Here is a 21,399-nt window from a genome sequence, read left to right as displayed (position 1 = left end):
CGGACGGACCGACCCTATTTATAGGAAAGCTTCGCTTTTAAAAATGTTTATTATCAATAACATTTGCTTGACATTCTATTTTTATTATACTTATTATCATAAAATGAAAATCAGTTGACTTTAACGCCGAGAACAAAGGTATCGCTAGGTCAAAACATCTTGCTTGACTTTACCAGGGCCTTTGATTGATTTTAAATCATTAGATTAGTTGGCGTTGAAAACATTTTAAACTTTCTGCATAAAAGTTAGATAATTATTGTTTGCTATAACACAAAATAAAATTAACAGGACAATTTTAACAAAAAATGGCATGAATAATAGGGTAATTTAATCAATCAATTAAATAATGCAATTATTCAATCTGTAAAGGTGGTAGATTCATAGCTGATGTGCGATTGTCCCCTAGTTATAAGATAAGATAAGATTTATTTTAAAATCGACTTAATTATGATAAAAATATTACATAGCATTTACAGATATTATAAGTCACATCTTTAATATACTTTTACTTTAACTAATGTGTTATCTACGATTATAAGGCATTCCATTAACCAGAGGTGTTTTAAATGGGGGCTTCAGTGTTACATATTTTAAAAAGTATGATGAAAATTGAAATGATGTATTTAAAAAGGTGTTTAATGCATATATTTTGCCGGGAGGTGTTTAGAGGTGCATGTCGTAAGGCTTTAGGAGGTCACTTCTTGTAGGATATATATCATAATTATAATAGATAGGTAGACTTATGCTAAAGCGTTAAATCTATTTTTCCAGTATGGCTTCGAAACCGATAAATTCACCGGATTAGAACTGATTCTCAGCCATACTGAAAAATTATGTTTAGCATCTTTTTGCAGACAATTTTCCACGAAGATGAAAATAAAAATCTTAGAATTGATACCAGTTTTGTAAGACCGGGAGTTCAGCCCCTCGAGGCAAACAAGACTAGAATTAAATTCATAACTATTAATTTTACTATCCGAGGAAAACTGTCAATAATACGATGTAATAAATAACTATTATTATTACTATTATAATTCTAGAGTAATTGATATAAAATACTGATGAGCAGAATTTATTTAACAAAAAGTAACATAATATTAGAAACAAAAAGAGTAACATTATTATTGTAACAGAACTGAGGTGATATTATAATTATCAACTTGAGAGAACTAGAAATCACAGCTCAATATTTTATGAAAGAATATTCCTAACAAATTCAAACATATAATATTAAAAGCTTTAACAAAACAATTATGGATTTAAAACATAACAATTAACAATACTTATATTTTTAAGAATTAAATGACTAGAATTGTGTGGTATGTCATTAATACTGTAAAAGTTTAAATGTCTTTGATTTAATATCACAGTGTCATATGTAGTAAATATGTTTCAAGGAACCCGTCTTTGAAAAAAAAATATTGTTTCAATTTTTTTTTCTCGTCAAAAACGTAAAAAGTCTTTCAGTACAGTAAGTCTGATATTAAATATAAACAGTCATAAGTCTTTGTGAGTGAGGGTAGAGATTTTTGATGAAAAAACGCAGCTACTCTATAATTTACTTGGCAATCAGCTTGAAAATAGACAGAGGACACTTGGTGTAGTAAGGAGAGCAATCAGCAGTGGCCTGAAAGTAAAATTTTTATTCATTCCTGTTGAGGTTTTACACTGTTATTTACGCAACAATATATCATTTCACGCATTATTATTGTAGAAATAGATATCTAGCAGTAAGAAAATTGTAAGTAAAAAAAATTATTTTTGATAAATAAGTTTACATCCATATAATCAATTCTATAAATATAAATCAATTTTTGGGGAGCTTCTAATAGGTCCTAGGATAGTTTTAGACTATTCCATTATGAGATATAAGGACAGTTCTGGCATATTTTTCTATCCCCTTCTAATCTTTTTGAAATAGTCCCTACATGCTAGGGCGTAGATTCTAGTTATAATGATAAATTAATAATACCTGTCCATAAGCCTGGGCCTCAACATAGATATCCTTCTCACTCTTCTGATGGCTAAGACTGTTCATTGTGTTGGTGACAGTTAGGACCATGTTCAGGGCATCTCCCAAGACTCCGTCCTCGTGCTCAGGTGCCACGGCAACCTCGCAGATGGTTCTCAACAGACAGGCCTGTCCGTCAATTCCTGCAATTGGAAGTTAAGAAGTTAATATACAGTGAGGAGTGATGGGGACATTTCACTGCAAATTCCAAAGATTTATAAAAAAAGTGTTTTTATTCATCGGCTAATTAACTTGAGCTTTTACTTTTATTCTAATTTTTATTCCAAACATTTCAACCAATAATTTTTATTTACGGAAAGGGGTCATATTGTCTTATCCCTTAAGATTCCTGGGTGATATAACATTGCTAAGCATTTAATGATATAGTTAAATTATTCAATGAATAGTAATCTTATACAAAGTATCAGGATAAAGAATGAGAAATATATAAAACTTAAGGCAATAATTAAAAAGAAAGAAAACGAAAAATGGCAAAACGTTTTACAGATATTGATAGAGAAAGGAGAGACAGAAAAACAGAGAGGAAAACTGGGTAATAAATGGAAGAATAATAAAAATAAAAATATCTTCTATAGAAAGAAATACAGATTTTATGAAAAAGTATAGAAATTAAGAAAAGTAAAAAAACCAAAAGACAGATAGGGTAAAAAAGAATAGGGAATGCCTTGGCCCGAAACAGGCGCAACTCATTATCATGCACAAGAATTCTAAGACAGATGTCGCGCAATCAAAGGGTTGTTTGTCTACAGGGAGGAGTATGTTTGAAGATGCGTGGAAATGTCTAGAACCCCAAGCGACACCAAGCCCCCCTAGAGGTCATGATGAAGAAAACATAATGTAAGACGTAAAGATAGTGGTAATGAAGCGAAATGCTTACCAGTAACCATGCCAATTTGGTTCTCCAAGAACTTGTAAATGTTCAGCTTTTCAGAAAAGTCCTCTCCTCCGTCTAGAGATCTACCAGAGAAAGACCTAAGATAATTGGGAATAACTTAAAACTTAGAGAAAAGCAAATAAATATTTGTTTAGCTGAATTACTATTGAGGAGAGGGGGGTTGTTTTAATTTTTTGTTTATAACTTTAAGTCAGACAAGGTTAGGTTAAATCAGGGATAAAGGATAGGAAACCTGGCCATTAATTAGGTCCCAGCCTAGATTCTAAAGGGATATTGCAACTATTACAAATTCCTATCAAACTGGCGGACGCTCCCAAGTAGCTATCGCTCTAAACCAATAAGAATCGGCCTGTTTTTAACAACCAATCACCAATTGGCGGAAATTTTAGAAGCAGACAATTCTAGAAAAAATAATGATTTTGTCTGCTACTAAAAAATAAATATAAATGGTGTTAGATCACATTAGCTTAATTATTAAATCTGCTTAGAGTTAAACAATAAAAAAGGGCCATATAGAAAAAACAAAAATAACGGGATTATTTTTTGGAAAGAAGATAGCTACGAATTTTCATTTGGTAGTTTATAAATTAGATGTTGTATTTTGAATTTTAAAAATTTAATACGGAACCCTAATATATGTACAATACAACACAGTACAAATCTATCACTACATAATAGTATCCAAAGAACTTGATAGAATGTTACCCAAGTGCATATTGATTTATTTATTTTGAATTTTAATTAGCAATGAAATTTTCAAATAAAATTTTTACTCATTAATAAAAATGCAAATAATACAAACTAAAATCTGTCTGAGGGAAACCTATATAACGATAGCTTTCTGACAGTTCAAATTACCAAAGTAAAAGATAAAAAAATTTTGGGAGAGAAAAAACTTCATTTTAACAAAGGCCATTAATATATAGGTTTATAAAAAGTTATGTTTTTTACTTTAAACTAGCTACCTGAATTTGATTCTATACTTTATCTACACACACACACACACAGCTTTTTCATTAGCGTTTTATACGAACCACTGCGCCATCCCAAAACTGGTTTATTAGGCTAGAAATAGGCCTAGGCTTGAAATAGGCCTGAAATAATATTTTCCTACGTTTCCCATCCCTTATCCCTGGGTTAAATTAGGTACAGGGTAGCACTGCAGTCATAGGCCACGCAAAGGGCAAGGCATAGGAAACCCCCCCCCCCCTTAATTTCAGTTTAAAAATAAGGGGAGGTTTCAGTGCTCGAGAGAAACATTGTTGAAAAGCACCTACATTTCTATAAGCTACAAAGAATGATGTAAGTAATGTTAAAATACTTTCTTTAATTCTATGATATGTTTCTAATAATCAGTAATCATTTAAAATATGGTAAATAATATAAGGATTATTAATTTGATATATCAGATCAAATATTTCAAAAGCAAAGGAAAGTTGTTTGGAATTAAGAAAACAATTTTGTTTGACCGGATCGTGTTTTTTTTCTGGGTGCTTTATGTTTTATTTACTGAGGCTGGGGGGAGTGCTGTTTACAATTTAACAAAACACAACTTACAAAATAAAGCATGAGATTAATCTCTAATGAAAGATCTTCAACACCTCTTTACAATTTTTACCTGGCCTTCTGAGGAAAAGTCCATTTGAATGGCATAGACATGGTGAGGTCGTTGTCAAGGGGTTTGACGGGGATCTTCAGGGAGAGTGAGGCTCCTAATAAATATAAAATTTAAAAAAATTGTAACCAATTGTAACCAACAACTGTATTAATACGAAAATTTTATTTGTTGTATTTTCAGCATACTTTTCTAATTTTTTCGTGGCAACGCTTCGTAGTAAAGACGACCTTTTTATCTGCCCCCCCAAATATCATTTTATAATTATTCTGCTTGTTAGCTATACCTTATTCTTGAATTAATTCTACAGTTCTGCAATTCTGAATTTCTAAAAACTACATCTAGACAAATTTTTTAAAAGAAACATCATAAAACAGCCAATTTTAATTCGCAATAACCCTTACAGCTCGGGCTCCAATTCCCACCTTAATAGATCAGGGGGGGGGGGGGCTCCAAGAGCCCCCCCCTCTATCTCGGCTCCTGTTACAGATAAAGACGTAAAATTTTTTTCTGGTGGTTCATGTGTATTTTTAGAGAAAATTACTTTTTCTAGTCATAGCAGCCAGGCCGCTCCTTATCCGCTTTTTAGCGGCCAGCCGCTAAATTTTAAAACAGCTGTAGAGCGGCCAATTTTGCAGCTAGGATGACCAAATTTTAGGACGAACTTTTATTTTTCATAACAAAAAAAATTACTTTTTCTGATCATCGCCAAAAAACGGCAAATAACGGAAACCGCCATTTTCGGCGGTTACGGCGGTAAAACGGCGGTTGGCGGCGCCGATTAATATTTTTATCTGTTTGATGTTGCTCAAGGATTTACCAAAAAAAATTATAGGACTCTAGCTGTAATAGAAGCCACGATATTCATGATATATGTCTGTAGTAAAAGCCGGACAAAAATCGGTCATAAAGTCGGTCAGGGAGCGGTCAAACGGTCATAACACATTTTTTCTCAGAAGGTCATTGATATCTAAGTATTCACCAAACAAATTTTAGGTTTCTCCTTATACACAAAAGTCATAATGTAGAAATTAAGATTTTTTTAGAATTTTTTTCTAATTTTGGTGCTACCCAACCGACTTTGACCGGACACCACGACCGACACAGACCAGATATCCTAATAAAATCAACTCTTGCCGACGTATAATTACTAAACTTAAAAAGTCATGAAGTCACAGCACTCCATCTTACCTACAAAAAAAATGAGATTGAAAAAACTAAAGGGGGGGGGGCTCTTGGAGCCCCCCCCCCGATCTGTAAGGGTTAATCGGGTTAAGTTCTAACTTTAATAGGGACGGACGTTCTACACATGTTGATTAAAAGCTACGCTATTACAAGTAAGTTATTTACCAAAGGTTAAGGGTGTATCTGAGCTGAATGTTCTCTTGAATCTTGACTGAGGAATCAAGCTGGAATAGTTAGCCCCTACATACTGGGGGTAATTGTCAGCACTAAAGTAATCAAATTATAAAACAATTAAGATCTTTTTATGTATTATAGAGCAAACAACTTCTTTGTTTGTTAACGAATTTCAAAAATCTTGAAGAATAAATTGCTTGCAGTGAAACTAGTTATCTGAGACAGAAGCCTATGTCATTATAAGTGATTTATTTAAAAACATGTCTATTATTGGTTTATTAGCTTGTAATGGATTTATTTTTCTTTGTTTTCACCACAGCTTGTTTGTAACTAATATTACTTTTTAAGAATTTCAAATATTTTTTAAAAAGCAGGAAATATTGAAAAATTAATTGTATTATTAAAAAAATGCTTGAAGTTAAAAAATAAGGAATTGTTATAAACTTATAGTTATTTATCGCAACGTTTTATAGACAGCTTTCTGTGGATAAGATTAAAACCAGTTTTGTTAAACCATAGGGGCCAAAGGCACTACTAACAAAACTGTCTGTAATACGTTGCTATAAATAATTTCCGTATGTCTGAGATCCAGATCTAATCCAGCGGATATTAATCGGTTTGGAAGCTATAATGGAAAATATTATCTTAAAACTAACCTATAATATTGGTCATATTCATAAGCAGACGCCACAGACACCATTACAGCACTTATAACAAATATCATTTTCATCATTTTTTTACAATTTTAATTCAACTGAACTGTTGACTTATCAAATGGTAATGATTAACTGATAATTTCGAACATTTCTGCCTTTTTATATATGAGCTTTCAATCAAAACTCTTTTCATTAATTTTTTTTGCCAGGGGGGTTGATTTGTTGTATATGAATTACATGTATATTTGAATTGAAATAAGGTAGTTGCATGAAAAGTTATGCTTTCAATTAGGTTTCAATAAAAATATCACATGGTGCATCTACATACTCACAAAAAAATAATTTTAAAATTATTTTATCATTTTTATTTCGTTATATTACAACTATTAAAGACATTAATCATAATGTTATTATTAGAAGAGCGTTGAGTAATGATATGTGTATAAAATGTCAGCAATAGGCACTTTCATTAAATGCCATACAGTCGAAGTAAATTGGTCAACGTTAAAAACACAGTAACGACATGAGAGGAAATACCTAAATTAGTAGATTATTTTTGCTGTTAAAAGGCGTACAAAAATACTTAATATATCTATTTCAAATGTTTATGTTAAAGTACAAATTTGGCTTTATTTTGGGAACACTTTATTTACATATTATTGGTAGAACTCGCGCTTATTCAAAATTATTAAAGTACTAATGATTGTAATTTGAGATAATATAACTTTGGAAAACTATAAGTTATTAACAGTATGAGCATTCGATGTGACTTTAAATGCTTTGCCTTTAAAATTTCATTTACATATCTTCAAAAGCATTTTAAATTTCAACTGTTATGGGGGGAGGGTGGTTGGGTAAGAATAAATTTTAAATTTAAATTCGATATCTATAATACAAAGTAGCTTGATGTCTGTCCGTCTGTCCCTCTGTCTGTCCCTTAAGATCTCGGTAACCACTGAACCGATCGGATTCTACTCTTCAGGGTATATACCTATTGGTCCTGTGGTGGTTTTAAGCTATTTTCTTGGGGGATTGGACACCCCCAACCCCCCCAAAAACAAAAAAAAAACCAATTTTTTTTAAAGAGAATTTTTTATAATTTTTTACAAATTTTACAATTTTTTTTTACAAATTTTTACAATTTTTTTACAATTTTTTTACAATTTTTACAAATTTTTACGAATTTTTACGAATTTTTACGAATTTTACGAATTTTTACGAATTGGGCAAATTCGCCAGTTATTTACAAAAATTTGCAACCCATTCGCATTTTCAGCTGGGTAGGTAATAGAAGATGTAATTATATCTCTAGGGGCAAAGCCCCTAGAGGCTAGGGGCGAAGCCGCTAGTTAATAATAAACCATTACCAGTTTTACTTTAATTGGTCCATTTTAATTGCCAAAATATATGAAATAAGAATAACACTTTGAACTAAATGTCCCTTTTAAAAAATTTATCTTAAAAGAAAATTTATCAATAAACTGTAAAAAAAAATACATTTTTCAGTGAATCTTCTGAAATAAGGTTAACATCATACTATAAAAAAGATGAGTTATTGCACATGAATATGAAAAAATACTCTCATAATACATAAATGTTATTGAAATTATTCCTAGACTGTCCATCTCTAAAAATAGTTATACTTCATACATTTTCAAAATTTATCTTTAAACTACCGCTGAGCAAAAAACGGTTGAAGTTAAAACGATGGTTGATTTAGAATATACGTGGTTATTTGACAAGGGGAAAATTGCCATCAATTTAGGCTTCTAACATTGACCTCATTTATTTATCAGTTAGTTCATTTAGTTACAGCGGAGGGGTTGGGGTAACGGGAGTGGATATGAGGTATCGTTATATTAGCAAGCTGCGAGTTTATTTTATTGGAGTACGTGAAAATCTAGTGAGAAATTTAAAAAAAAACATAATGGCAAGTAGCTAGAAATATCATTCATCAGAAGACTGTGAGTTTGTTGATGATTCTCAAATGGTAATAAAGCTTACTAGTGGCGGCTGATACATACAGCTGCAAAGCCCTTCCAACAATTCTTTTTTAAAGTTTAAAACTCTGCTAGTAAAGTAAAAAACATAATGGCAAGTAGCTAGAAATATCATTCATCAGAAGACTGTGAGTTTGTTGATGATTCTCAAATGGTAATAAAGCTTTCTAGTGGCGGCTGATACATACAGCTGCAAAGCCCTTCCAACAATTCTTTTTTAAAGTTTAAAACTCTGCTAGTATTATTTATTTACTGAATTTTCCTTTTTCCTTTACATGACTTATGAGGTTTTAATATATTTACAGAGATATCACTTTGATAAAGTAGCTCAGAGTTGAGTGGATCAATAAATGTATCTTTTGTAGCGACTAGGTTATGTTAAAATTTCCGACGCTTTTGTCTCATATTCAAAGACCCAATTGAAAGTCGGCCCAGGGTCCCCAATCCTTGGGTAAAGTTTTTGGATCTACTGCAGTTCACGGCAAAATATTGCTGGTAACGAATATTGCTAAAAAATTATGAATTTTAAAGGCTGCTAGCTGCCAAACGGCTGAACGTACAGATCATGCCCGCACATAGTTTTAAGCGGCATAAAAAGGCCTACAAATAATCTGGAATAGCCATTAATCAATAATGCATAATTATCTTGCAGTGCAGAGAAATGCGCGAAAAAGACCTATTTTACGCGGTTTTTCTTCAGTGAAGCCTTCCCTGTGCATCATTGGATCTTGGCTATTCCAGATTATTTGTAGGCCTCCTTATGCCGCTTAAAATAGTGTGCGGGTATGATCTGTACGTTCAGCCGTTTGGCAGCTAGCAGCCTTTAAAATTCATAAATTTTTAGCAATATTCGTTACCAGCAATATTTTACCGTGAACTGCAGTAGATCCAAGTTTTTTTTATAGCTTGTGCCCCATCTATTCATTTACTTTCATAAAGGGTCTTTTGGTTTTTTACTATTAAAACTAAAATACTATATAAATCATAAACCGAGTAAAACGTAACTGTAGATAAACAAGGATGACAACATCCATAAGTAGCGAAGCACAAAAAATATGTATAAGAATTTAAAGATTATAGCATGTTTATTAGGAAACAAATCACGAAACCTTTTCAACAATTTTTTTTTATTTCTTAATATCTATTATTCAGTACTATGACTAACAGAATGATGGTCAAAGTAAATTACATACTGGATGCTTAAAACAACGGAAAATTTAATTTTGATATTTTTAACTACAAAAATTTTAAAAATCGGACCATAAACACCAAAGATATGAGGAAAAATGTGAAAAATATAAAAATAGCCAAAAACCTGCAAAAACGACAGGAAATTTAATTTTGATATCTACAACTGAAAAACTTTGGAAATCGGACCATAAACACCAAAGGTATGGAGAAAAATGTGAAAAATACAAAAATAGCCTAAAACTTGCTTAAAGGCAATCTGACCGTCATAGTTGTTTTCTTGTAATGACAGAAAATTTAATTTTGATACTATAACTGAACAATTTTTGGAAATCGGACCATAAACACCAAAGATATGGAGAAAAATGTGAAAAATACAAAAATAGCCTAAAACCGGATAAAAAACGGTCCTACCGCCACTGATTTTTTATAGTTAATTATGCTCCTTAATAATGGGAGTGTTGTCAAAAAGTTTCAACATTTTATCTTTTATAGGAGCCGAGAAAATCACGTTTCCCCCAAACTATGACGGACAGACGAACACACGGACAGACGGACATTTCAAATTATAGAGTAGCTTCGCTACTAAAAATATATACTGTAAAGAATATTTTGAACTTTGCATTCATGAATATATCTTTTAATTATCTAGTTTAAATTAGAATATCACTATTCAAAAACTAAGTGTTTAATTAAATAAATTTTATTAATTTTAAATCTAAGACCATTCTGACATTATTTGAAAAAAGAAATAATATTTGAATTAAAAACCGTTTGATCTATTTAATTATATTTGACAAGGCGTAATTTGAACACAGTAATAGTGCCTGACTGATTATGACGTAACAAAAAAAAATAGCCAATGAGAGGCCGTTATTGACCAAAGGTATTATTTATAGTGGCCTCTCATTGGCTAATTTTTTTGTTACGTCATAATCAGTCAGACACTATTACTGTGTTCGTAATTTAAGTCAAATTTAATGCATTGGCGATATCTTAATAAATTTATGTAAGCATTGTTAATTACTCAATAACGAGGGTTGGTCAATATGCCTGTTTGGATCTGTGTCAGATGATATATGGTATTATCAGCTTCTTGGTAGATAATTTGTTTGATTCCCTTAAATAATGTGGTATGTTTATGTTTGTACGTACGTAACAGATAGCTCTTGTCATTGATTTAGAAAAGTAAGAACGACCCAAAACTTTGCACAATGATACCTAAAATAGTTTTGTACAATTTAGGAAGCGTAGCAGCACTATTTTCTTCACTAAAACATGTTATCAAAGTAATGAGCGCATCACCCCTAATAATCCTGTCTAAAGACGTTATTATGTCGGTATCAAATACGTTTTATAATGCTCATTTGTCCGACAGATCTGCAGAGCTTTTAATTTGAGATTTAAAACTTTTGTTTTAATTTGAATACAGTTATTTAATTCTGTAACTTGAAACATGTACAAAATTTGTTTTCTTTCTAGGTATTACTATTTATTGGCCTTCAACAACATCAAATTATTTAAAAAAATAATGAATATACAGTGTTTGTATGTTTTCTAAGTAATTTTGTTTAGTTAGGTTTAAATTACATATTTTTAGTTATTTAATTCTGTAACTTGAAACATGTACAAAATTTGTTTTCTTTCTAGGTATTACTATTTATTGGCCTTCAACAACATCAAATTATTTAAAAAAATAATGAATATACAGTGTTTGTATGTTTTCTAAGTAATTTTGTTTAGTTAGGTTTAAATTACATATTTTTAGTTTGCTTTACAAAGTATCCTAATACCACGCAAAATTAAGGCATCAGAAAACAAGAATGACAAAAACCACAAAACATATCTTTAAAATTTAAACTTAATTTTAAACTATAGATCATGTATACCATACAGTTAACACTTGTTTCGGATAACTTTTTGCCCGATAAACACTTTTTGCCTTTTACTTTTCCCAACACATATTTTTTATCAAAATAAAAACAAAATGAGTTGATTTTCTAGATGTCATTGAAGATATTACTGCCAAAAACGCACTTACAAAATACTAAGAACGAAACGCCGCCAATAAATGACGTCATACATTAGAATAACCAATTAGAAATATTCCTGTGCTACATATAGTTTTGTACCTACGTGGTAAAATGTCCCAACTTACTTAAAACTTTTCAACCTTTCTCACATTTTCCAATGTAGCTTCTATACTACAAATAGCATGAATATGAAACATATATTTCCAAAAACTAGAGTTCATGACAATTCTAACGGTTTGCGTAACATTTTTCTACTATTAACACAAGCCCCGCAATTTGATTTTTAAAAATGCACGCATTTTAGCACACCCTTTAAATTGGTCATGATCCAAAAATCTTCCAAAAATAGGTACTTTGGAAAAACCGGTTTTTAAGACATAATTTGTTGAAAAAAGGATTTTTTTTTCTTATACAAAACTCCCCAACCCAATGAAGAAATTAAGATATAGATTATTAATTTCTGTCAATGGTAAGTGGGTTATATTAAGCAATACTTTTGTCTTATTAAAAAAAACACCCTGTATAATAGCTTTAATTAGATTAAATAGAAACACAATTCAAATTGAAGAAAAGCCCTGCTTTAGCAATTCTATCAAGCGTACTTTATAGTATATGTACTTTATGACTTTTTTATTTACTTACTCTTTGAATCATATATATGTCTATTCAATATTTCACTTTTATTCAATTTATCTTCCGTGTGCTATTTCACAATTTCTCTTATACATTAATTGAACTATTTATTTGCACTACTTATCCAACACATCTTTACTCTATAAATTGCGTCTAAAGGTCGGTATGTCTCTATGACGAGAAGGAAACTGTCCCAATTTTGTATAATATTTGCGGAACAAGTTTTAGTTACGTCACATACGTTTCGGGAAAGAGAAAGGGAAGGGGGGAAGAAAATCTCTTCAAAAGAGATGGGAGAAAAGGGGGCTTTCTTACTATAATAGGCTGAGTTGATTAGACAAAAAAAAATCATATATAAAGATGCAACGAGTGCAAACTGCAATGTTTGCTATGCTCTTTGTAAATCTACTTTATGTTGCCTTTCCATAGATCAATTAATTTGTATTTTCTAGAAAATAATTAACCTTTAAATTCATCCAGCTTGGATAGGATATAGGTAGAATTTTGTATTTTGCTTGTTTATTGCCCCTACAGGGCCATATCCTAACATAGAGAAAATAGACAACATAAAGAGAAATCAACGAAGTACAAAAAGAACTTTCTTCTTACTCGAACTAATTTATTTTTAAAAACAGAACTGAAATATATGACTGCTAGCGGCTACGCACCTAGATGCCTTTAGTGGCACTTAATTTTTTTTTTATATTTAAAATATGTCTATGTATTTCGATTTTTTGTGATTTCTCTTGGGAGGGTGGTGGTACCCTCCCCCAAAATAGTTAAAAACTTTCACGGGGCATATGAGAATCTACCCTGTTAAGGAGAACCCAATCGGTTCAGCGGTTAGCGAGATCCTTTGGTACAGACACACAGACAAACAAGCAGACAAACATCCTGTTACTTTAGTATAAGGATTATGCGTTATATTTTATTCGTGTTCAGAAAAGCATGGAAACAGTATTGAAATAAAAACTGCGTCCCATGGCTATGACGGCATCTTAAATTTTTAGAGGATATTATCTGACTTTCTGGATCTAGTTGATTTAATTACATTTCCCCGAATGCCCATTAATTTGACATTTTTCACCTATTTATAGCCACCCATAGGTGGCTAACTCTCCAAGGCACTTCTACCCCTTTAATTACCTAATCGAGGAGCTTAACTCTGCGGGTCAATTATAACCTTTATAAACTAACGTTACCTAAAAGCCTAAACTGTCTAAATATTCTTAGTTATGGGCAATGTGTATCGGTCGACCGGGTCTACCAAATAGTTTTTCAAAAGTCTTAAAACAGAAAAAAAATAACAGTTTTAATTTTTATTAAACATAAATAATTGTATATACATAACAACTACAAACTTTAAAAAAGGCTATATAATTTCACAAATCATGGTGAAAACAAGGATGACAACATCCATAAAATCAAAGCTCTAAACGGCAGGTATAACAAAACTGATTTTAAGCTTTTAATTTTCATTATCTACAGAATACAAAATTTGAAATCGATAGGACAATTCTAACATGTCTAAATTAACGAAAAAAGCTATCCGTGACGGACGGACGGACGGACGTACGGACGGACCTACCCTAATTATAGAAAAGCTTCGCTTTTAAAAAGTAAATGCAATGTTTACATACCCTGAGACAAATAGTAAAAAAGGTTTGACTGTTTTTTTAACATTTATATAAACAACTATTTCATTATGTAAAACATCAAAAATTAACTCTTTTCATATGAAAATAAGGGTAAAATGATATTTCCATTCCACTTTTTTAAACAAACAATTGAAATTGTACAAAAAAAAAACAAAAAGATATGCATAATTTATATTTTTAGACTAGCAATTATTTCAAACAAACTGGTATATAATCTAAAAGTTCTAAAATTAATTTTATCAAGTAAGGTTACTCTTTTTTGTTTTTGTGATAATTAATCATTTATATAGTTGATATTCTATACATGAGTTTTGTGGTGTGACTTTAACGGATTGGACCAGGTTCATTAAAATTTCATAAGGGGGGGGGGGGGGGGGTTAATGCAACCATCTCGTAATCAGTGAGCAAATGGCACTTAGAATTCGAATTTCGATCTGAACTTTTGCATGAGTAATCCTTGGTAGGTATATTTTTTCCTAAATCGAACAAAAAGTTGGAAAAGTAACGGCTGGCGGCTCAGCCGTTCAGTCGTTTTTTTGCGTATTTTCAGGGTAAATCCATCATCAATTATGTAGGAATCAACTTTTTAAACATATTTTTGGTTTAATTCATGTTAAATGATAGCAATAACCATTTTTAAAACTTCTAGTACCAACAGCTACCGTCTAGAACCGTTTAATAGCGTTTTGGAGTGGAAAAGAGTATTATGTGGAGATAGGTTTCATGACTAATTTGCAATATAGATATCCAAAAAATGGCAAAACGGCTATCCACAAGCTGTTAGCCGTTACTTTTCCAACTTTTTGTTCGATTTAGGGAAAATAGACCTATCAAGGATTTACTCATACAAAAGTTGAGATCGAAATTCGAATTCTAAGTACCATTTGCTCACTGATTACGAGATGGTTGCATTAACCCCCCTCCCCCTTATCGACGGCGGTGTTTTTAACTGTTGTCCGGTTACTAAACACTTCCGCATTTTTTCCAGCGTACTGCATGTCACAAAAACGGCTTCTAAATGCGGCGTTGAATGTTACACTGCCGCCTCCGCCGTTACCACCATGACCGCTACAACATGCGCAGTTGTAGGACACTCCCACGGCCTCTGGTTGGCTTTTCTGAAAAAATATATTAACTATTAATGAATTTTGATTGGTTGGTTCATTAAGTAGAGTTTTTAAACGTTTCAACCAATAATTGTATTCTATAAAAGTGTTAATTTTGTGTCTTAACATTTGGGATGTACATCAATTTATCCGTCATTGTCTTATCCCTTTTAGATCCCTAAGTTTTATATATTATTTATATCAACGTATTATAGACAGCTTTCCTCGGATATTATGCAGATAGTATGACTGAAAACTGGTTCTAATCCAGCGGATATACCATCTCCTTCCTCAACCTTAAATCATATCCTTATAATAAAGTAACAAGATGTCTGTCTGATTATACCAAAGGATCTCGCTAACCCCTGAACTGATATGGTTCTCTTTTACAGGATAGCATCTAAGGACCTAAGGTTCTTTTTTTAGGGGAGGGAAAAGAAAGTAGAAAGGAAAGAGAAAGCGCCCCTAGGACCCGCCCCCCCCCCAAAAAAAAAAATATTAGGTCATTAGGCTGTTTATTACACTAGTCCCCAATATTTTATAATTACGTTTTCTTGTTTCATGGTATAACAAAGGGGGGAGAGAGAAAGAATATTTACCCCCATCCACTTACAGTTTTAATTTCTTTTAAACTTTCGACGGAAATTTTTGGAGAGTGAATTAACAGGTATCTAGAGGGATGAGACAATGGACGAAAAATTGATGTACAACCCCAATAATATTATAATGATACTCAAAATTTCCCCTTGTCCCCTATTTCTTACTGATTTTTACTGGTACCCAAACTTTTATATATATATACACAGACAGTCATTTACCCTGTTACTTTTATATAAAGTGAAACTTGTAGCTGGCTGAAATAACAATTCTCCCCATCCCCTCCCCTCCAACTGGAAAAATTAACTAATAAAGTAAAACTTGTAGCTGGATTAAATAACAATTCTCCCCATTCCTCCCCTCCAACTGGATAAATGAACTAATAAAGTGAAAATTGTAGCTGGCTAAAATAAAATCCCATCCCATCCCACTGGATGAACGAACTTACTAATAAAAGATGTTCATGTTAGCAAACTAATTTTCTCCTGTCATAATATCCACTTATATCCTATTGTCATAATCAGGGATCCTAAGGGATAAGACAATAAAGGATTAATTGATATACGCCTTTTATTTATTGATTTACAGCTTGCACACGCTGCTATTTTGTACTACCCTATCAAGAATTATTTAAACGAGATGGTTCCATTAAACCTCCCCCCCCTTACTTCAGATTTTTTTTTACGTTTTTTATGTAAAATTTGCTTTAAAATATTATTAGATCCTTGTCTTGGAGTAAATAGATGAGACATCCCTTGCTCACTTGCATGTTGGCGCGAACAAAGGGGTCAATCCTAACAAACTCAACCTGAAATTAAGAGTATGATCACAATTCTGGGATCTTCAAGGAAAAGATAATGGAAAATAAATTATTGATGTGCATCCTCAATCATGATAAACAATATAAAATTATCCTTCAAAAGTTGGTTGAAAAGTTATGACAATACTATTTGTACAAACCAATTAAGATGTAGGTGTTTAAGCAAACGAACTTGGAAAGTACCTAGGTAGGTACTTAAGCTCAATTTGTAAATTTAGTTTAAGATTATAAACACTAAAAAAATTCGGAAGTATGAAAAATAAAATATTGACCTGCATATCCGTGGCCTGGTAGGGTACCCATTCTCCATTCACCTTCTCTTTCACGTCAATATAGAACTGAACCATCTCCCTAAGGAAATAAAAATTTTGTGGGTGTGTAGATATGTTTCTCCTTTACAGTGTGGCTTCTTATATGTTCTGGGAAAGCTTATAAAAATGGAAAAATTGTCATCAAATTAGTTTGCTAAAGGAATCGGTTATTGGTCAGTTCGTCTATTCAATAGGATGGGAGGGGAAGAAAAAAGGAAGAGGAAGGTCGGAATCGTTAATTAGCCCGCTACAAGTTTCACTCAATTGGAGAACATTAAAATCTGGTGTAAAATCCAAGTAATTAAGTATCCATTACGTAGAGGTAGGTAACAAATTGTTAAAATGTGCTTATAAATAAGTGACAAACCTGATAGTATAGAACTCAGGGGCACTTCCTTCACCAAGCTTAGAATGTTGGATTCCATCCACACGGAGAACTCCACGCTCCTGAATAAGAAAAAAACATTAATTTCATTATTATACCGTTTTATCGAAAGAGTAAGGGAAAGGGGGGTTCAATGATAAAAACACTTTAGATTAAAAGTATACTTAAGACCTTAAAAGAATTAAACTTTTGGTCGCCTACATGTTTAAAATTCAATAAATGATGGTTAAAAAATTAGGTTGAAAATTACTTTACCCACATTTTAGGTATCTATTTATCTTTCAGTCCACTTTATTTGTAGTCATATGATACATCTTTCTTTATTTTCACTTATACTTAAAAACATAAACCTATCAAAACTTGTGAATGTTGATTTTAACTTCTTATACCTTGAAGCACCACAAGCTGAGGGCCTCAGCAAGTTCAAAGTTTCCGCTTGGAACAGGTTTACCATTTCCAGTTTGAATCTCAGCCTGGAAAAACTCGTCAGAGAAGAACTCAAGTGAGCCTGAAAATATTAATTTATAATTTTTAGGCAAATCTTTTTCTATATAGGTATACCTTGATACATGCATAGAATAAGCGTTAGTGAATTAAATCATGTTAGAATCGTCCTTTAACTTTGAAATTTCACAATAAAAAATATTCTCAAACAATTTCACATCTAATCTTTCAATATATTGGCCAAAAACACTAGAAATATTGTTGTAGCATTAGTATCTGGAGACTTGTTAGACACAAATCCTCTTTTGGATAAGCTAAGGTTAGGTAGAGATTTTAAAAGTTTTGGTTTATAAAAATTATAGAGTAGCTTCGCTACTAAAAATAAAATCTAATAACACACACTTGTGAAGACAACACAATAGTGAGTACCAATTAAAGAGTAGCGCTGCTACTTGAAATCAGATTTAACTTTTAGACAAATGACAAGATAAATTACCTTTAAACCTTTCAAATGTATTACACATGGAAGGCTTGCCTAACTGTCTTCTATTGTATCGGCCAAAAAAAGTTTATTCATAAGTCAAAACAAAATTGTACCAAAGTAATTTGTCGCAAAACTTATCTTAGAAAAGCTTTGCTTTTAAGAAGAAAGGTTAAGACCATAAAAGTATTCTACAAGATTTATATTTATGAAATATCAATTTATATTGGTTTTGTCATTCTAAATTTTTATACTCTTTATCAGAAGGAAAATTATTTTCATCTCATATCTTTTAAAGCATAAAAATTATGTCATTATCGAATTGATTGTAACATTTGAGAAAGAAATAATTATGATCAACAAAACAACCCTTTCTAAAGATTAAAATATTTTGTTGAAAAGTTTTAACATTGCTAGTTTGTACTACCCAATCAAAAGTTCATTTAAGTTCCCAAAGTTTTTATTTGATCAAACTTAGTCCCTTCCTCCCAAATGAAAGTGAACTAACCTGTCTGATATGCACACTAAGATAAGACGTAGCAAACTCCTTTTTACAATGAGACCAGGGCTTCTTTACCTTAAAATAACACAGATTAATGAAACATAAAATGTTCTAGACCACCTGAAAAAAAGGTTAGGGGTGGGGGGGGGGGGGGTGGCGAAATTTAAAATTTAATTATATAAATTGTTCTAAAAGCCACAATAATACCCCGAGTAAAAAAGACCTTTTGCTCTAGTCAAAATGACCAGAGCAACATTAAAAATTAATTTTTAAATCCCCCAAAAAAAGTTTATTGGGGACTTAATTCAAATTTTGGCTCTGCAGTCTGATTCTATAGGTGTCCTAGTATATTTATGACACCCCATTTGAAAATAGGTTAAAAACAGTTTAAGAAATTGTTATTTTATCAGAATCAATGTTTAAAAGAGGAGAAAATTGCAAAATAAATGTTTTCCCATTGATTTTCTTTGGATTTGCAAAATGAAGTGGATCAGTACAAAATCAAAAAATATAATTTTTGATTGATACATAAGCATTTTACTCTAAACAGAATCTTTTTGTTTTATCATATGTGTTGCTTTAACAAGTAGAAACAATGTACTGTAAAGCTGTACACTTATGGACTACCATAGACAAATTTAGCAAAATGTAAATTGCATAATGAAGTGATTCAATGTTTAGTTATGATAAAAAGATCTATAGTAAGTATAGATGTATACAGATAACTACCTGCCCCCCTTTTCCAAGAACCTTTTTGTCTGCTAGCAAATTATTTTTTCTGTTACTTGGCTGTGTTAATATTCCCGACAATATTGGTTGATTTTTAAAGACCCAATTGTAGGTTGACACAAGGCTCTTGGGATGGGAACATAACAGTTATCTAACCCCTTCCCCCTCTAGTGTTTTACTCTCTAGTTTTGATTTACATTTTCATATTGAGATTTTTTACCTGGTTACGGGTAGAAAGTGGTTTTGGTGTGGTTGCTCCACCCATTTCTCCGCCATCCGTGGGGGTCCTCCCATTCCTGGGGGCGGGCCGGTAGCCACGCTATTACGGGGACTGTTCCTGTATTCATTTGTGATTTTCAAACATTTTTATTTCATGAGCAATTTTGTGTAAATCATACCTATCTATAATTAAAGAAATGTCGCTTAATCTTTTTCTCAAAGTACCTTGTATAATGTTTAGTTCAAATCCTATTGTGTATGAAATAAATTAAAAGCAGGGGGTGGGGGCCAATAATATTCTTCTAATGCTTCTAATACAAAATTGGGACAGTTTCCTTCTCGTCTGTCTCTATAAAAGTTATTTTTCCCTATACTGATTATCAAACTTTTCAACTTAAGCCTAATTTCATTTACCAGTATGGCTTCGAGAATGATTAATGTTTGCTGGATTAGAACCGTTTCTTAGTTATAATGAAAAATCTTGTATAACATCGTATTTCAGCCAATTTTCTACAAATAAAAAAAAATAATACGAATTTTGAAAGCGCGAGCATTCAAACCCTAGAGGCTAACAAAACAAATCTTTATTTTTTTTTATTTTAATGTCCGCGGAAAGCGGTCCATAATACGATAAATAACTTTTTCAAATTTGATTTCAGAAAAGCTCCTTTAATTATATCAATTATAAAATAAAGGGTGAAATAAAAATACCATTACATATTACTTGGAAACTAACTATTTAGCATTTTGCTTGTGATTATTTAATATTCAAGGTTATCATGTTTTTAAAAAACTATTTCAATAAATATTCAGCCAGTAATGGGAACGTTTTTATATTGAATGCATGTTTAGGTGTACCATCAGTGCGCATAATTATTAATAGCGCAAATTAATGGTAGCCAAAAATCCATATACGTTATGGGAGGGAGTTCAATAATATCCTAAAACCATATCAGAACCTAGATGACGCTTCCCATAATAGTCTTACAGTGGCGTGAGGTTGGTGGTGTAAAGAAGTGTCAACACCACCCATTTCACTCTCTAATAGTTTCACACCCCCGTGATGAATCGCAGTGCACACACTGGTTCATAGAAACCAAATCTCACCAAGATACTTATAAAGCTTGCCTGAAAAGAAAACCATTTTGGAACAGAAATTTCCGAGAACGAAACAACTATTATATTACATAACAATAATTAATATAGGATATACGTGGATATATTGACAGGGGAAAATTTGTCGTCAATTTAGTTTGCTATTTGGGTCCTCATTCATCCAGTAGGAGGGGAGGGGATGGGGTAAAGGGGTTGGATTGGGAATATCATCATTTTAGTCAGCTGCGAGTATCACTTTATCAGAGTACATTAAAATCTGGCGCAACATCCAAGTAATAATATACCGATTAGAACGATTGTCGACTATTATGATTTTGTCGAATATATTTTTAAATCTCTAGACGTTATTATATTTGTGCAATTTTGGTTTTGTGTGAAAGTGATTGCACACTGTATGGTTTAGCTGCCTCACAATTTTATGAAAAGAGGTCAATTTGTTGGTGTCTATTCATATGTACAAAAATTCTTTTTCTGCATAATAGCTAAATCTATATAAAACCACAAATGCATTAGCACAACTAATAGCAAACTAAATTGTTTCCAGTATGGCTTCGAAACCGATTAATATCCGCTGGATCAGAACTGGTTCTAACACAATTTTTAACGAATATTAAAATAAA

General features: G+C 31.9%; 4 protein-coding genes across 6 annotated transcripts in view; 1 reads left to right on the top strand and 3 right to left on the bottom strand.

Annotated features, from left to right (window-relative positions):
- LOC145313806 (uncharacterized) overlaps positions 1-21,399 on the bottom strand; it is a 180,890-nt gene that overhangs the window by 32,809 nt on the left and 126,682 nt on the right. The gene's annotated exons all lie outside the window — the stretch shown is intronic.
- LOC145313807 (glycogen [starch] synthase-like) overlaps positions 1-21,399 on the top strand; it is a 144,689-nt gene that overhangs the window by 50,903 nt on the left and 72,387 nt on the right. The window lies entirely within an intron of this gene.
- Positions 1,057-8,073, bottom strand: LOC145315178 (uncharacterized). Of its 2 annotated transcripts, XM_080155220.1 has the most exons (7): positions 8,055-8,073; positions 6,558-6,608; positions 5,893-5,993; positions 4,546-4,639; positions 2,910-3,004; positions 1,973-2,154; positions 1,412-1,627 (listed from the first exon to the last, which is right to left on the bottom strand). In XM_080155220.1, exons 2-7 carry the CDS (start codon positions 6,599-6,601, stop codon positions 1,559-1,561), a joined length of 585 nt encoding a protein of 194 aa, XP_080011346.1. In that variant the 5' UTR covers positions 6,602-6,608; positions 8,055-8,073; the 3' UTR covers positions 1,412-1,558. The 2 variants fall into 2 exon arrangements, with proteins under 2 accessions (XP_080011344.1, XP_080011346.1); XM_080155218.1 differs by lacking the exon at positions 8,055-8,073 and having other exon boundaries at positions 1,057-1,627; positions 6,558-6,686.
- LOC145312922 (dolichyl-diphosphooligosaccharide--protein glycosyltransferase 48 kDa subunit-like) lies at positions 14,050-19,709 on the bottom strand. Its single transcript, XM_080152130.1, has 7 exons — positions 19,665-19,709; positions 18,769-18,790; positions 17,678-17,796; positions 17,271-17,350; positions 16,865-16,943; positions 14,990-15,187; positions 14,050-14,426 (listed from the first exon to the last, which is right to left on the bottom strand). Exons 1-7 carry the CDS (start codon positions 19,707-19,709, stop codon positions 14,424-14,426), a joined length of 546 nt encoding a protein of 181 aa, XP_080008256.1. The 3' UTR covers positions 14,050-14,423.

Source organism: Acartia tonsa, chromosome 3 (genome assembly GCF_053477335.1).
Source record: "Acartia tonsa isolate MP-2025a chromosome 3, ASM5347733v1, whole genome shotgun sequence".
NCBI lineage: Eukaryota > Metazoa > Arthropoda > Copepoda > Calanoida > Acartiidae > Acartia > Acartia tonsa.
Note: the sequence above shows the minus strand (reverse complement) of the source record. Positions and strands in the feature narration are given on the sequence as shown.

Coding starts and splice junctions, on each gene's coding strand:
- LOC145315178 (XM_080155218.1), bottom strand. CDS start 6,634: ATGATGAAAATGATATTTGTTATAAGTGCTGTAATGGTGTCTGTGGCG. Junction 5,994..6,557: donor GAATATGACCAATATTATAG/GTTAGTTTTAAG, acceptor TGATTACTTTAG/TGCTGACAATTACCCCCAGT. Junction 2,155..2,909: donor CCAAATTGGCATGGTTACTG/GTAAGCATTTCG, acceptor TTCCAATTGCAG/GAATTGACGGACAGGCCTGT.
- LOC145312922 (XM_080152130.1), bottom strand. CDS start 19,709: ATGGGTGGAGCAACCACACCAAAACCACTTTCTACCCGTAACCAG. Junction 18,791..19,664: donor CACTTTCTACCCGTAACCAG/GTAAAAAATCTC, acceptor TGTTATTTTAAG/GTAAAGAAGCCCTGGTCTCA. Junction 15,188..16,864: donor ACCAGGCCACGGATATGCAG/GTCAATATTTTA, acceptor ATATTTTTTCAG/AAAAGCCAACCAGAGGCCGT.